This window comes from Toxorhynchites rutilus, chromosome 1 (assembly GCF_029784135.1).
Source record: "Toxorhynchites rutilus septentrionalis strain SRP chromosome 1, ASM2978413v1, whole genome shotgun sequence".
NCBI classification, from domain to species: domain Eukaryota; kingdom Metazoa; phylum Arthropoda; class Insecta; order Diptera; family Culicidae; genus Toxorhynchites; species Toxorhynchites rutilus.
In genome coordinates, this window is record NC_073744.1 from 1586062 (window position 1) to 1601994 (window position 15933).

At 38.2% G+C, this 15933-nt stretch overlaps 2 protein-coding genes across 2 annotated transcripts in view; both read right to left on the minus strand.

The window, feature by feature from the left end:
* LOC129765179 (muscarinic acetylcholine receptor gar-2) overlaps positions 1–15933 on the minus strand; it is a 169850-nt gene that overhangs the window by 42687 nt on the left and 111230 nt on the right. The window lies entirely within an intron of this gene.
* LOC129761328 (uncharacterized) lies at positions 13403–14383 on the minus strand. Its single transcript, XM_055759050.1, has one exon. The coding sequence runs from the start codon at positions 14381–14383 to the stop codon at positions 13403–13405; it is 981 nt and encodes a 326-aa protein (XP_055615025.1).

Here is a 15933-nt window from a genome sequence, read left to right on the forward strand (position 1 = left end):
TATAATATATATATATATATATATATATATATATATATATATATATATATATATATATATATATATATATATATGAATAGACTTTACAATTTCCAACAAGTGGTTCATACATCGCAATATGGGCACTTTTACAAGGATTTGTTTAACAAGAACTTTTCATGTTTTCATTGAAAAAATTACAGCTAATTCTATTTTTGTTTATAGTTAAGATAGCGATATTGCCTATTCGACAAAGTTTTAGATCTTATTAAAATATGAAATTTTGTCGTAGACGTTTACTTTCTATCTTTTATAGTTCCGGGAATATAAGGAATTTTCATATGAAGACTCCTGAAAAAAATAATGGTTTACTCTTAACCAAGAGGTTACTCTAAATAATTAGAGTTAACCGATGGTCCGAAAAATCATTTCACTTTTTACGAAAATCTGAGAACCACCATATCGATTTACATAGAATGGCTGTATATATATAATATATATATATATATATATATATATATATATATATATATATATATATATATATATATATATATATATATATATATATATATATATATATATATATATATATATATATATATGAATAGACTTTACAAGGATTTGTTTAACAAGAACTTTTCATGTTTTCATTGAAAAAATTACAGCTAATTCTATTTTTGTTTATAGTTAAGATAGCGATATTGCCTATTCGACAAAGTTTTAGATCTTATTAAAATATGAAATTTTGTCGAAGACGTTTACTTTCTATCTTTTATAGTTCCGGGAATATGAGGAATTTTCATATGAAGACTCCTGAAAAAAATAATGGTTTACTCTTAACCAAGAGGTTACTCTAAATAATCAATTGGGATATTAATTCTATAGTTATATCATCAGGGCATTAAGCATTTCAAGATATCATTACAAAGCTGTATTATTGAAGCTGTAGAACTATGATTCAGAACGATATCTACATTTTCAATAATTTCATTCGAAGAACCGTTGATTCCGAAGGGAAGATGTCTGATTTTTTACGTTGATAAAATTAAAATATTATGAAAATTTTTCATACGACTTTGACTTTGTACACGGATTTTGTTAGCGTTACGTAACATGAGGGTTTGTCTTGCGTTACTTATTGTTACATAGGGGAGGAGGAGGTGTCCAAACACCGCATTTTTAGCGTTTTATTTCTCTCCAATGCGCTTCGACTATTACGTCATTTGAGTTTTTCAATGCACGATGTAACATTTCAGAAAGTAACGTTTTATCTCGGGGTTCTCCAATCTAATGGTAGTTAAGTTCCAAAACTGTTAATGCGTGTGACTCACAAAAACGAATCACTTCAATTATTGTAGAAGTTGATACTCGCATTCAAGGTTTGAATGTTTGTGCCGATGCAAATCTGATCATTTTGGTTTCTTGCTTGTTCCTCGAGGGGAAAAACCGGCGTGTCCGAGGATATGAAGTAAGCTTTCGCGTCAATGTCGCCTGCAAACATTTATCACAATAACACAATGGCTCAGCGTAGAATATGTACTTGCTCTACAAATCTTTCCGTACTCGCGTGTGTTTATAAGAAGTAATGCTGCTTTTCGTAGATAACAACAGAGCAGGACTTATGAGTAATCTGTGCTCATCGTAGCTGGGCCTGCAGGCCTGCATTTAATCCCAATCCAACCCTAGCCGAAGAGTTATTTTTATTATTGTGGTTCAAGGACTGTGATGGTCATTTAAAAAAAAAAAGTTTTACAACTCTCGTGTGCCAAACAGAATTACTCCAATTAATTCAACGAGTGCATTAATATTTCCCGCAACCTAATTAGTAAACCCGTAATTACAGTATGGCATACAAAAGCATATATACGAATTGTAAAAAAAAACATTTCATTCGGCCCGAGTGAACGGTCGGAATGGAGATATGTAATTCCTATTTATACGCTGGTTAAACAACATGGAAGAATGGAACCACTTATCCGACGCGAAAAGGGTGGTAAAAATGAATGAAAACTACATTTTGCAACACAATTTCCATCGAATGGATTCTATCGAGAAGTCAAACGAGCATCAGTGGGGAAACAGCAGCAGTAGCAGCAATAAAGTACCGATCGAAACCCTTGAATGGTAACCCATCATATTGAAGTAAAACAATAAAGTATATACAAGTATGCATGTTACACAGTATGAAAGCGCTACATGCTCCTCTTTCCATCCAGGAGGTAGCGAGTCCTGCAGTGGGTACATATAGATATGAGAACACAAAGTTTCATGTTTTATTTATCCCGCCAGTGACGCTACCGGAGAAGGAAAGCAACACGTTGTGTTCCGGCCTCGCCAGGCTCGCCCACTCAACCCGTTGTTTCCAGAACACGCCAGGAGCCGATAACAACTTGTTGAAGGGATCCGAACTGCCTTCATCATGAATCAACTGAATCGTCCAATATGCTGTTGTGGGATACAGAGATGTCCTAAATTTCCGATACTTCGTCTACCCATCCATACCGGTTGAACGATAAAAATATCGATTCTTCATTTGTGCAGACAGTAGTTACTTGCATCAAATATCACTTTCAGTGCAAGTGGTTACGGTGAGCGGGGTAGAAAGTCATATTCCACAGCAATATTCTGCATGTTAGTGTTCAGTGGAATTATTGGAGAGAACGGTACGAGAGAGTGGTTCGGTTTTAATTTCCTCGGAATGTTTTATTTTTCTCGGGCTAAGATAAACATTGACATTGGAAACTGTTATCGAAATTGAACCAGGTTTCACGTGATTATTGCTGGCTCACATATCTTCTCGAGTCGCACTTCATCGTTCCAAGAGTGCACTTTTGCATCCATAGCAAACTTCGGATGTGTTATTTTTAGATCAACCCCCTCCAAAACCATCAGCTGATTCTTGATTCGCCGGGAAACTAACGAACGTGCAAAAATAAAACGACAAAAATAAAAGGGATGTTATAAATATTAAAGCAGCGTCATCCAGTTGTTTACCGAGCCAACAGAAGTAACATTGAAGCTTTTGTTTGTTCGGCGTGATCGTCGTGGACCCAAAAGAAAGTGAGACCGGGCTTGCCAAAAGTACATGGGAAACCTCAAAGCACACCCCCTTGAAGGACTGTGTGTGTATGTGGACACGGGGCAGACAGACAAGCTGGGCGTTGTATACTTTCCACTGAAGGACAGTGTTTTCAAGAGAAGAAAGTTTCATCTCTAGGGTACTGGGACAAATGATGGAGTTCGATTTTGATCACACACTTGTATACGGAAAATTGAATCGATTGTGAGCAGAACAGTGTGGCAATTCTGGTCATTTCAGTTTGTGTAATCTATCCCAATGGGATTCCACAATGGATTGCCAATACGTTTAGCATATTGCTGTTGCTTTCTAGGTTGCGAAAAAATGCACCCATTAATATGATCTAGAAATGAACAGGTTTCAGCTTATTTAGATTTTGTCATTCGAGACAGACATTATGACGAAGTCAGTTCTACGAAACGCGAGAAGCTGACTACAGTCGAGATTCTTACCCTAACGTATGCAAAGTTGTACAACATGGGAGCTAACATAGAACAATGCTTCCCCTCTTAACGATGAAGGAACAACGATGCATGGAATGTTGGCAGCTACGGGGAAGGATCGCGGAAGGATGTGAAAACTTTTCAATTTAGTCTTGTGTGCATATTCTGACGAAGCGCAAAACAGAAAAAAGATACTAGATACAACGAACTAACCACTTCCAAACAGACAGGGGGAACAGTGGGTGGATTGCTAGTGTGTGTTGCTTGATGGTGGTTGACAAGCCTGCAACACCCTGAGGGGGTTTGTTCTCCTCAATTTATGTGTATCCTTTACATTTTAAGGATTGTAAATATCATGTACCGTGAAGGGGCTCGTTATGCATTTTTCGCTCGTTTCATGAAGTGTGTTTTAAGGATGTAAATCCTCTATTTATTATCTCAACAACACTTCAGTGTATTTCGTATGTTAACAATTGTAAACGAATCTAGCAGCAGCATTATTCGTCTTCTCACCACAAAGCTCTCAACTGAGAAGGGAAGCACTTATGAATTGAGTTGTAATAGGCAACACATTGTCAGTTAACGTCCAGTTCCAGTGAGAATTACCATTAAACGCTATAATAGCAAAAGATTCAGCAGTCAATTCGATTCACTCGAAATCGGCCACAAAACAGGGCTTTCATCACAATCACTTACCATAGAATCTAGACACCATACTGTTCTTCCAATTAACTTTCTTCTTTCATGTCGTTTGTCGAATCTTTGCTGATGAATCGTTTCCGTCATTTCCCCTTAGGGGGAAGTCGATTTCAGCCCCCTCCCCCATCCCTCCTCTCACTTCACACCCATTTCTGATGGGATTACATTCACCGGATGCCTTCCGTTTACACCGACAGATGAAGAAGAGCAAGCATCTTTGCGCTGAAGCAGAAATCCTTATCCCTGTTCATGTGATAATAACGATAACGATGACAAGTCGAAAAAAGTAAAATGTTCCAGTGCTTTCGCTGGATTGTTCGAACGAAAAGAAAAAAACGAGAAATGTTTGCGGCTGCCTAAGTCGACCATGATTGGGATGATTGTGTTTGAGGAAGGTTGTCTGTCAACCCTCGGTTGTTGTTTCACTTAGATTACAGACCCACTGTCTGTGCGTTTACAAGTTGACTACATTGAAAAGAGGATAATGCGAATAAATGAAAGTGATTAACTTGGAGAGCTCTGTTCCCCGTCACGTTACGTTCTAAGGAAAGGTTGAAAATGAAGTTTCAATCTTCGATTCATTGACCGTATCAGCGACGTCCCTTGCGCTATCGACACCAAACCCACCCACTCATTGGATGGATGAAAATCTCAGCAACAGGAAAAATTAACAACGATGTATGACGATTTTTCCCACTACTGGTGGGAACGAAATAGAAAGGAGAAAAATCCTTTCAGATGGGGAACGAGAAAACGAGATAATTGGTACTGCGATAGACAGCTCTGGTGGAGGAGAGTCGATGCGAGATAGGAGTTAATTGTCTCCGCGAAGGTAAGGCTGCCGAGGATGGACAGGAAGGAAGTGTCACTTTTCCGTCGTTCGTTATGCTTCGCTGGAGAGTTCGGAATCTAGCCAACACTCAACGCATTCACTGTTGCTAAGAGACGAAGTTTAATCCACGCGGCTATATCATTAAAACTCATGAGATGATTGTATTTGATTTCAACATTAAAGTCATAGTTCATGATTCTACATTTCACCTGCTCGTAGTCATGAAATTGAGGGATAACTTGATTGAAAGTTGATGCTAACGTCGGATGCGATCGTTTGATAGGCAAAACGTTATGAATGACTCCTCTCCGAATATACCGACAGTTTGAGACTGAAATTACGTTTACGCTAACATCATAAGGTTCGATAAAAGTGTGTCGATTTTGCTCTGCGTTCCAGAGTGAATACGTGTTACCAGTAGAGCACCGCTTCGCCAGGATATGTAGATGGGATCCCTAGAGCGCGATAGTATAAATAGATAATTTCAAAAATCATTTTCCTATATCGTGACGGAGCTTCGGCATTGCTGGAGATGAAAACTTTTCATATTTAGTGTATTTTCATATCGGCTGGCTGAGTGTTCTATCTACTTTATGCCACAATGTAATCCGCTTAGTTATGATTATAAAGTTAATATTTCCTTCTTAAACACTGTCAAAGTGCATTGGTCGTATGCAAAACTAAATCTAGCAATGCTCGCAGCATCATTCACGGGGAATGGGGCAATGGCAGTCGAAACAAACCCTGAAGTACCAGCGCTTATCCCTTGTACATCGATGTAAATGCCATCGAGTGTAGAAAAAAGCAACTGAAAATACAGCTGCCGATACAACATTACTTGTACAAGTTCCCGTTCCGATAGGGAAGTAAACGCTATCGTCTCGCTCGTTTGTCTTCCTGGAAACATCTACTCACGTCTTTTTTATTATTATTATTTTCCACTCAGGTGTTCTACTATTTACATGCCAACGTAACAGACAGAAGTCGTAGGGTTTGTTGGGGAGGGGGACGATCGGGGTGGCTTTGGCTCAGTTTTTCACGCTGCAAACGTGCGAGATGAAGTTGGGCAATTGGGCCAAGGAAATAAGCTTTGAGCTATTTTTGAATCGAACGTTGCCACTGCAGCTCTATTGAATTCCAATCAATCGAATTTCCCGCTGAATGCTGTCTTCCTTGGAAAACCGGCGAGTGGCGAACGACAAACCTTGGGAGCGTGGGGTAATCCAATTATACCACAGCTTCGGTAGTTTCCGGTTGTGCAGGTTTAGAGCATTAGATTGGTATCGCCACGGAGTGACGACTCTAAGCTACCTGTTATTTCTTGGATTATAGTTGAAATAGGCGGGTGGAAAGCAATTTTCATAAGAGCAAATGGAATAAAAGGGCTTAGCGATGATGGTACGTACCGCTGAATTAATGTGTTCATTGCTGAAATCCACTTGAACGGTAAATCCGATTGCGTAACAAACGTTCCAGCGACTTACCATTCATGACACCAGACGAGTAGTTCCGGCTTGTGCCTCCATTATTACGATCGATTTAGCACGTGTGCTCATTCTAGGAGCACATTTTTCTCCCACAGCTTTTAGAAAGCGAGTGCTAACTACGCGCTGATTGCTTCCATTTGCATTTGCCGGTTGAGAAAGCGCTTAGTTATAACGAACTCGGCAAACATTGACACAGCACACAGCAGCATCATAAGGAAAAACTTCCTCACCAACGTACGAAGTCCTAGCTTCGAAACAACTCTTTTTTGTTCCACACAAAGAAGCTAAAAGTGTTAACAGCGGAAGATGAATCTATGTGACGTCTTTCCGTGATGGGAAGGGGCAGGAAAAGCAAAGCGCTTTATTTTACGAACAATTTTCCACGCAATTTCGTGGCTATCTCTCGCGCACAGCATAAAAGGTTTATTAGTAGACGTTGAATAGAACTGGCTTGTCATTTGACAGACTGAGACTTCGGAGGTGATATGTCGTTGTAAAATAATTTAGCCACACGCGGCTGAAGAACCACCCGTGAAACAGTCGGTATCCTTGGGGATGAAAAGATACAGAGAGAAGGAAGACAATAACCGTTCCGGTGAGTTTCGGCTCCAGCATCGGTAGGGTGCGTTGGTTGACCCGGTTTTCCACTTCATTGTGTGCACCGGCACCGGGATAATCGACTGGAATGAACTTCTCGGTTAGATGAAAACAGCTCAATTTCATGTAGCTTATCTGAGGCAATTTATTTCGATGTGAGCGGTATCCCATTAAGGTAAAAGATCCACTTTTTATGGAGCTTCGCTAATTGAGCAATTTTCCGGCACCTGGGTAGATTATTGTGGAAGAATAAAAAACACAACACGACATTTTATCGCTACCTGTAGCTGCGAGAAAGAACGACAAACCAATGCAAAACGGATAACACACAACTTTCCTGGTGTAATTGCCTTTTGAGAAAGTTTATTTTCATAAGAAAATTTATGTTCGGAATCGATATCTATCGGATTTTTCACAAGTGTTAAAACTACTCAAAACTTCTATATTACATCAGAAAAAAGTTCCTGGAATTGGTAGATGGAATAATTCATTTATTCAAAATAAATGTAATTCCTTCGAATGAGGTTCTTTCATACAATATTTCGCTTAAGGCAGTATTTAGAAATTCGGAAAAAATTTAAAAAAATCCTTAATATTTGTGTAGTTTAGGCATTAAACAATATACCCTAGAAAGGACTTATCGAAAATCCTATTATTTACCGAGTTAGAGCCATTTTAGTGATGCAGTATCTAACCTGGTACGGCCATAACAACGAACTTCAAACGCGTTTTTCTTGAAACTAGTTTTTTCAAACTGGCGTACACGATATCTCAAGTTCTACTGAACCGAATTATGCCGAATTTATATGGATACAATCTGCAGGCATCTCTCTATCGCATGAACCTCTGAAAAACGATATTTTTCTAACGGGGAACGTAAGAAAAAACGTTTTAAAACGCATTTTGTTTTTCAAACGGCAGCCATTTTGTCAAAAAAGTTGTTTTGATTTGTCCGAGGTTCATGCGATACCGGTATCTTCACTGATTCAGAATCTGTTCGATTTTTTTTGATTCAGATAACCAGAAGGGCTGGAATCGTGTACGCCATGGCACAACTTTTTTTCAACCCTCTCACTTCATCAACTCTTACCTATTCTAGTTATGAATATTTTTTCTCCGTTATATTGTCCTTTGTTATATTGTTCAAAAATACATGAACAAATAATGATATAATGGATAGTAAAAATATTTTTTGTTTTATTTTTACGGAGCTCGAAAAAACGTCAGAAATTCGTGTCTCTACACTAGAATGCCCCCTAAAGTAAGTATTAGTTTGTTTCAAAAAATATTACTCTAAATGGCTTATGCCTTTTGAGTATCTGGATCTATGCTAAATTGAATATTTATCACACCCTTCATGGTTTTCCGCACAAAAGGGATGCCCCAACAATAGGCTGACCAAATAGTTCAGGAATAAAAACGGGATACGTAATAGGGCTCGGCATAGTCATAGTCAACTGAGGATAGTCAGCTGATTATCTGACTGACTATATCCGTATTCAGTCGAAAATGATTTTTGGCTTCTTCACGCAGTTTCTCCGCCAAAACGACAAAATTATGCATGCATAGATGTTTGACGTGGTTTGTCAAACGCTACAGGTGAGCTAGATTTTTTTTGTGTCGTACACGAAAATTACTCACACGTATAAAATAGCGTGCAGTGTGTGTGCGCGCTATTTACTAATATTAACGCGAAGACCTTTTTAACATACTTGATAAATGTCTAAGTTTGTTGGTTTGAGTTCACGATGGGTAGACAATAAACCGTCCATTGATGGGGTAACTACTTTTTTTGCATCAGAAATCAAGTTTCCGTTCCTCCTTATATGGACGTAAAATAAAATTGCGTACGCGGGAATAAAATTAGTGTCAGGGGGAAATGGAAGTGTGGATTGAAGTCAGCTAAATGAAGAGACAGATTTATATTCATTAGTCGCGTCAATTAAAATAACCACTGACTGGACTAGTTCACCAGTCATCCTCGCTAGTCAACGCTAGTCAATTCATTTTCTAGTCAAAAGTCACTTTTTGTTGACGGCGACTGCCGAAGCAGTTCTAGTCGAAGCGAAGCTACTGAGAATACAGTCGGTCTTCATTTATCACCTTCGAAGATTTCGGGCCCTGATACGTAGTCAAAAATAATAATAATAATAAACGAGATGCAATTTTTTGAAGAATTTTTTGAATGAGTGAATAAAACCGGGTATATGGCAAAATAATCAAACATTCTTGGATTTATCTACTTTGTTCTCTACAATGAATTGTATTCGTTCATACTCGAATGATGGGGAGACTTTGTGAAGCAGATCTGGATTTTTGGAAATTTCATCATTGTCACATTCCAGATCAAAGTTTTGTTCCACAATTATCACAATTATCAATTCCTCTGATCATTGTCCACTAGTCATACAATATGGTTTCATCTATCTCAATGGTGTGTATGTTTTAAATGCTACTTTCAATCTCTGTTCATTCAGGAATGGGCTTAATACAACCCATTTATACTGGAGTGTTTTTCCTTGGCTAGACTTCCATTTTTCAATAAACACCATATCGTACAAATTTTTCATAGGCTTTAGGAAATTTTGCTTCCTGTATTCAGTTTGAATCAACAAGACTCAAGAACACTCAAGAATTCATCAGAAAACAGAAAATGCAGTGGCAAATGCATCGTCTTTTTCAACAAGGCAAACATTTTTGGAAGGCCACCAACTGATATCTCTGTTAACAAGCAACCATAGCTTTAAGCCAGCGGATTTCAAATTAATCGCGCAGGACATTTCTCCTTTGGAAGAAAATAGGAGCGCAATTCATCAAAAATATTCCTCTTGATAAACCATCCAAGAGAAACAAATCATGTGTTACCATGCTCAAGTAATTTAGCATATTGCTTAATGCTCAACTGTTCATTGTTCTACACGAACCATATAGATATGGAAATGTTCACAGCGAAACTTTCAAGCGACTGAACCATCCATCAAAGTGAACTGTTTTGCCAATCTTTAATTCAGACACAGCACGCAAATATGACGAATTTCATGCCAACTCGACTGGCCGTTGGCAGGACCATTTCAGATAGCAATAAAACGTTGTGGGTGTAAAGACATGGATCATTTAGGAAGCTTTTGATACTTGAAATATTCGAAAAATAATTAGACTCCTTTTTGGAAAAAAACAATTTTTTTTCTTAATTTTTTACAAAAATTTATAACATAAAAACTATGATATCCACAAAATTTATGTCGAAGGGTGAAATGTAGGAAATTGTTTAAATTTTTACAAAAAAATACCAAAAATTTTTTGGAAAAAAAATTCGCTGACAAAAAAGTTATTTAAAAAATTTAATTTCATTTTTCTCAAAAACGTATTTTTTTAAATTCCCAAAGATATATATATGAATAGCCCTTAAATTTTCCAATAGGTCGGCTATACATCGGAAGATGGGCACTTTTTTTGGAAAAAGTTTTTCGAACAACAACTTTTTAATGTTTTCTTTGAAAAAAAATACAACTAAAGGTAAACTTCGATATAACCTACATTTCACTTTCAAAATTGTACGTTGTATCGAATTGTACGTTATATCGAAGCATAATAAAGTACCCACAAACGTAGTCTATAATACTTTATTGTGTTGCTTTTTTAGTAAAGTTAATGAATAACTTCAATCAGAAGACGAAGCCAGCCTTTCTCATGATGTTTCCCTTCGTACTGTTGATTCAAACTTGATTCATTTAGAATCCGGAATCACAAAACCAGCTGTATTTCGGGATTGATTGAAGGTACAAAACTTGTTTTAGCATCACAATACAGATAATTCATTGTTCTATCAGAAAAAAAAATGAAAATATTAATCCTTTACACTTTAGAAATGTGTACGTTATATCGAGGTAAAATGTACGTTATATCGAGTGACGTTATAACGAGGGTACGTTATATCGAAGTTTCCCTGTAATCCTAATTTCGTTGAAAGTCAAGATAGTGATATAATGTATTCGACAAAGTTTTAGATCTTATTAAAATATGAACTTTTGTCGAAGACATCAAGATTCTATCTGTTATAGTTTTTTTTAACATTTTTGTGTGTAAATTTTCACGTTTGACATGTTCTTGACATGTTTCTAAATAGAGAAAAGTTAGCTGAGTATGTAAATTGCGATAATTTATACATAAAAATGTAACGAATTGAACATTAATAGCATTTTTTCAAAGAAAACATGAAAAAGTTGTAGCTCGAAAAAATTTTTCCATGTAAATTCCATCGTCCGATGTATGGAAAACTTGTTGGAAATTTTAAGGGCTATTCATATCAATTTTTTTGAGAATTTTAAAAGCATATGTTTTCGAGAAAAATTAATTTTAATTTTCAAATTTTTTTTTGCAATAAATTTTTTTCCAAAAAATTCTTTGATAATTTTTAATGAAAACCTAAGTAATTTTAGTCAAAGAATGGAATGTAGAAAATTATTTTGGTTTTCATTAAAATTACCAAAGAATTTTTTGAAAAAAAAATTCATTGAGAAAAAATATTTTGAAAACTAAAATTCATTTTTCTCGAAAACATTAGCTTTTAAAATTCTAAAAACAATATATATAAATAGCCCTTAAAATTTCCAACAAGTTTTCCATACATCGGACGATGGGCACATTTACATGGCAAAAGTTTTTCGAACAACAACTTTTTCATGTTTTTCTTTGAAAAAAATACTGTTAATGTTCAATTCGTTACATTTTTATGTATAAATTATCGCATTTTAAATGCTCTGCTAACTTTTCTCTATTAAGGAACATGCCAAGAACATGTCAAATGTGAGAATTTACACATAAACATGTTACGAGCAAAACATTTTTTTTCAGGAGTCTTCATACAAAAATGACTTATATTTCAAAAACTATAAAAGATAGAAAGTTGATGTCTTCGAAAAAAGTTTATTTTTGAACAAGATCTAAAACTTTGTCGCATACATTATATCGCTATCTTGACATTAAACAAAATTAGGATAAGTTGTATTTTTTCAAAAAATATGAAAAAGTTGTTGTTCGAAAAACTTTTTCCCTGTAAAAGTGCCCATCTTCCAATGTATGGACGACTTGTTGGATATTACAAGCGAAATTTTTTTCCAAAAAATGTTTGGTATTTTTGGTAAAAACTGAAACAATTTGTTACATTTCATCCTTTAACAAAAATTTTGTAGGTATCATAGTTTTTAAGTTATAAATTTCTGTAAAAAATTAAGAAACAAAATTTGGCTTTTTCCAAAAAGAAGTCTTATTCTTTTTCGAATATTTCAAGGGTGTAAAGTTGCTTAAATGCATAAATGTGTTTTTGTTTCAGAAGCAGTTCTACTGTTTGTATAGAAAAATGTAATAAAATAATCCTGCAATTAAATTCCCCGAGCTATGAACTACTGAGACGTCTTTTTTGCAAACAAGTCCTACTATTGTCGAACAATGCAATTGTTAAGAAATCGAAAATCGATGGTGTTAAAACACGCGGTCAGTTTGGTAGATTTTTATTGAAATTTAACTCTGTCTGATATTCCAGCGATTACACGATAGACGTTGAGTACTTCAGTATGTATTTCCGACTGATGAAGAGAGTGATTCTGCGTTGCGCTTTAATATTTATAGTCTTGGTCAGATTAAAAGCGCGAGAAAAAGCTTTACGATAGGTCAATCTGACCATTTAGACAAATTGAGCGAGAGCTCGAAAGTTAGCGAGCTTTCTCCGTGTTTCTAGGACTAGGCTAGGAAAATTATCTACATTCCTGAACATACGCCGGCCACCGTTGAAAATTTCATTTTCAACATTAAATTCACTATGGTGGTGACCTGCGACTAACTATCCTAACACTTATCAATGATTTATGATTTTATACAAATATTCGTTGATTTTCTTGAACGTAAAATTGGTTGGATTTCAGTGTGATGATAGTGGCCAAGAACTAATTGTTTCACTGTTTTGGTAATAGATCCTCATGACGTCAAGTTGCTCCTCCTCCTTCGGCTTCCTCCATCTCACATCCTTCATCCCTTGGTTGCCGTTGTTTCCTGGTCCTGGGCGCTGCGGTTGTGGGTTGTAGCGCATAATGCATGTTGCAGCGTGCTCAAGAAGTTGTGCTCGTGGTTGTGGGTTGGAGCTCCAAGGATCCCGAAGGCCAGTCATCGACGGAGTAAAAACATTCTATTAGTTTTTTGAAAATATTTGAATAAATTAACTTACACGGTCCGGAGGCCACCTGGCCTCCGGTCGATGCGCAGCATTGTTGCTGCGATGGAAAGGACGTCATTGTCCTGTGGTTGAGCATGGTGAGTTGTCGCGTATCGGGAGCACGCAGATCCGGGATATTGCGCGCCTGAATTCTCCATCCTTTGTTTTCACGATAACGACACGGATTTTGCCGTCAGGTCCGTTGAAGATGTGCGTCACTCTTCCGTAACGCCATTTGAGGGGTGGCAGGTTGTCCTCCTTTACCAGAACCATAGTTCCGATACGGATATTGTCCTTTTCAGTGGTCCATTTGGTACGAGGCTGCAAGCTGGAGAGGTATTCCGTGTTCCACCGTTTCCACAGCCTGCGTAAAATATTTACGATTTGCCAGCGATCGAATCGGTTCGAGGGAATGCTTTCGAGTGACGGTTCGGCTACTGCAGTGAGTGGGCGATGGATTAAAAAATGTCCCGGAGTTAACACATCGAGATCTTCGGGATCAGCTGAGAGCTGGGTGAGTGGCCTCGAATTCAGGCAGCTTTCTATCTGGGTTAGAAGGGTGGTTAGCTGTTCTGCTGTTAGCGATGAATTACCGAGAGTGACACGAAGATGGGTCTTGACCGACTTCACCGCGGCCTCCCACAAGCCTCCAAAGTTCGGTGAACGAGGTGGAATAAATTTGAACTCGATACTGTCCTCTGCACATGAACGTTGGATAGCCTGCTTCATTTGCTGCGAATTAAACTGTTGTTCAAGTTCCCATAGTTCTCGTGTAGCACCCTTAAAATTTGTTGCGTTATCGCATTCAATAAGGCGTGGTTTTCCACGTCGTGCAATAAATCTCCGGAGCGCTGCGATGAACGAACCGGTGGAGAGGTCTCCCACTAGTTCGATATGAACCGCTTTTACGGATAAACAGACAAAAATTGCGACATAACATTTTGTTGTCTTCGAACGGTGCTGTGGATGACGATAATACAGTGGACCACAAAGATCCACACCCGTGGAAAGGAAAGGCAATGTTGGAGAGACTCTCTCGGGAGGTAAATCACCCATGATTTGCTCTTGGAGTTTCGGGCGACATCTAAAACAGCTTATGCACGAATGTACAATTCTTCTGGCAAGATTACGAATACGTAACGGCCAGAACTTTTCTCGTATGCTTGCGATGAGTAACTGCGGTCCGGCATGAAGCATTTTCTCATGGTAATATTGAGCTATCATTGTTGTTAGTGGGTGGTTGGGGGGTAAAATCATTGGATGCATTCTATTCGACGAAACAGCAGCGTTACGCAATCGGCCTCGAACGCGTAGTATTCCGTTGGAAATGAAGGGAGCTAAATTCTTCAATTTTGAACTTCTGTTCACTTGTTCGTTGCCTTCTAAACAAGCAAATTCTTCACGAAATATTTCGTGTTGTGCAATTCTCACTAATATTTCAACAGACCTTTCTAATTCGGAGGGTCCTAACTGACCTTGTTGGCGCTGATGACGATTACGATGATCAGCATTGAAACGGAATCGATGAATCCATGCCACTAGACGAAGTAGTGCAATATAGGTTGACCGTAATGCGAAGATTTGGTTCGGCGGGATTGGCTGTACGGCTAACGAGATCGGCTGTTCTTCTAGGTCTTCTCGCCGAATGTTTTCTCTGGCAGGTCGTTGAAACGCTGGCCAAAATCTCGTCGATTGAGACAGCCAAGGTGGTCCATTCCACCAGAGATTGGTATGCTGGAGTTGAGCCGGGTCCATTCCACGAGATATTATGTCCGCAGGGTTCTCTGTCCCGGGAACATGAGTCCACAATCCAGACGATGTTATGTGTTGGATCTCCGAGACCCTGTTCGCAACAAATGTTTTCCACCGGGAAGGCGTGCTGGCTAGCCAGTGGAGGACGATAGTGGAATCTGTCCAGAAAAATGCTTTCATCTCATGCTTGATGGAGCTTTGAACCTTTTGATATAGGTGAGAGAGAAGCAAGGCTGACGAAAGTTCTAGTCGAGGCAGGCAAACTCTTTTCTGTTTTCGTGTGCCGCCCAGAGGAGCGACCTTAGATTTTGCTACAAAAAGGTTTACTGCAACATCTCCGTTTCTAGCTACTGCGCGTAAATAGAGACACGCGCCGTATGCCTTTTCGGAGGCATCACAAAATCCGTGCATCTCAATCATGATAGGATTTCCAATACGAATGACCCATCGGGGAACTGCGATATGCCTGAGAGATTCGAGCTTGTGTCTGAATTCAATCCACCGTTCACACAATTCTTGATCTAGCGGTTCATCCCAAGATTTTTGGTTTCGCCAAAGGTGTTGCAAATAAATCTTAGCTGTGACAATAGCTGGTCCAACTAATCCAAGTGGATCAAAGAGTTTAGCAGCATCTGACAAAATGACTCTTTTCGTGAACGTCTTACAATCGTTCCATCGCGGAACATTGAAGAGAAACTGATCCGTTGTCGTTTGCCACTGTAGCCCTAGTGTTTTGATTGGATTCGAAGAAGGTTCTAACTCTAAAAGCGTTCTCTCGTCTCGCAAGTCAAGAGGAATCTGTGCGAGGATTGAGGGACAGTTGGAAGACCACTTGCGTAAGCAAAACCCGGCGG

Coding starts and splice junctions, on each gene's coding strand:
- LOC129761328 (XM_055759050.1), bottom strand. CDS start 14,383: ATGGGTGATTTACCTCCCGAGAGAGTCTCTCCAACATTGCCTTTCCTT.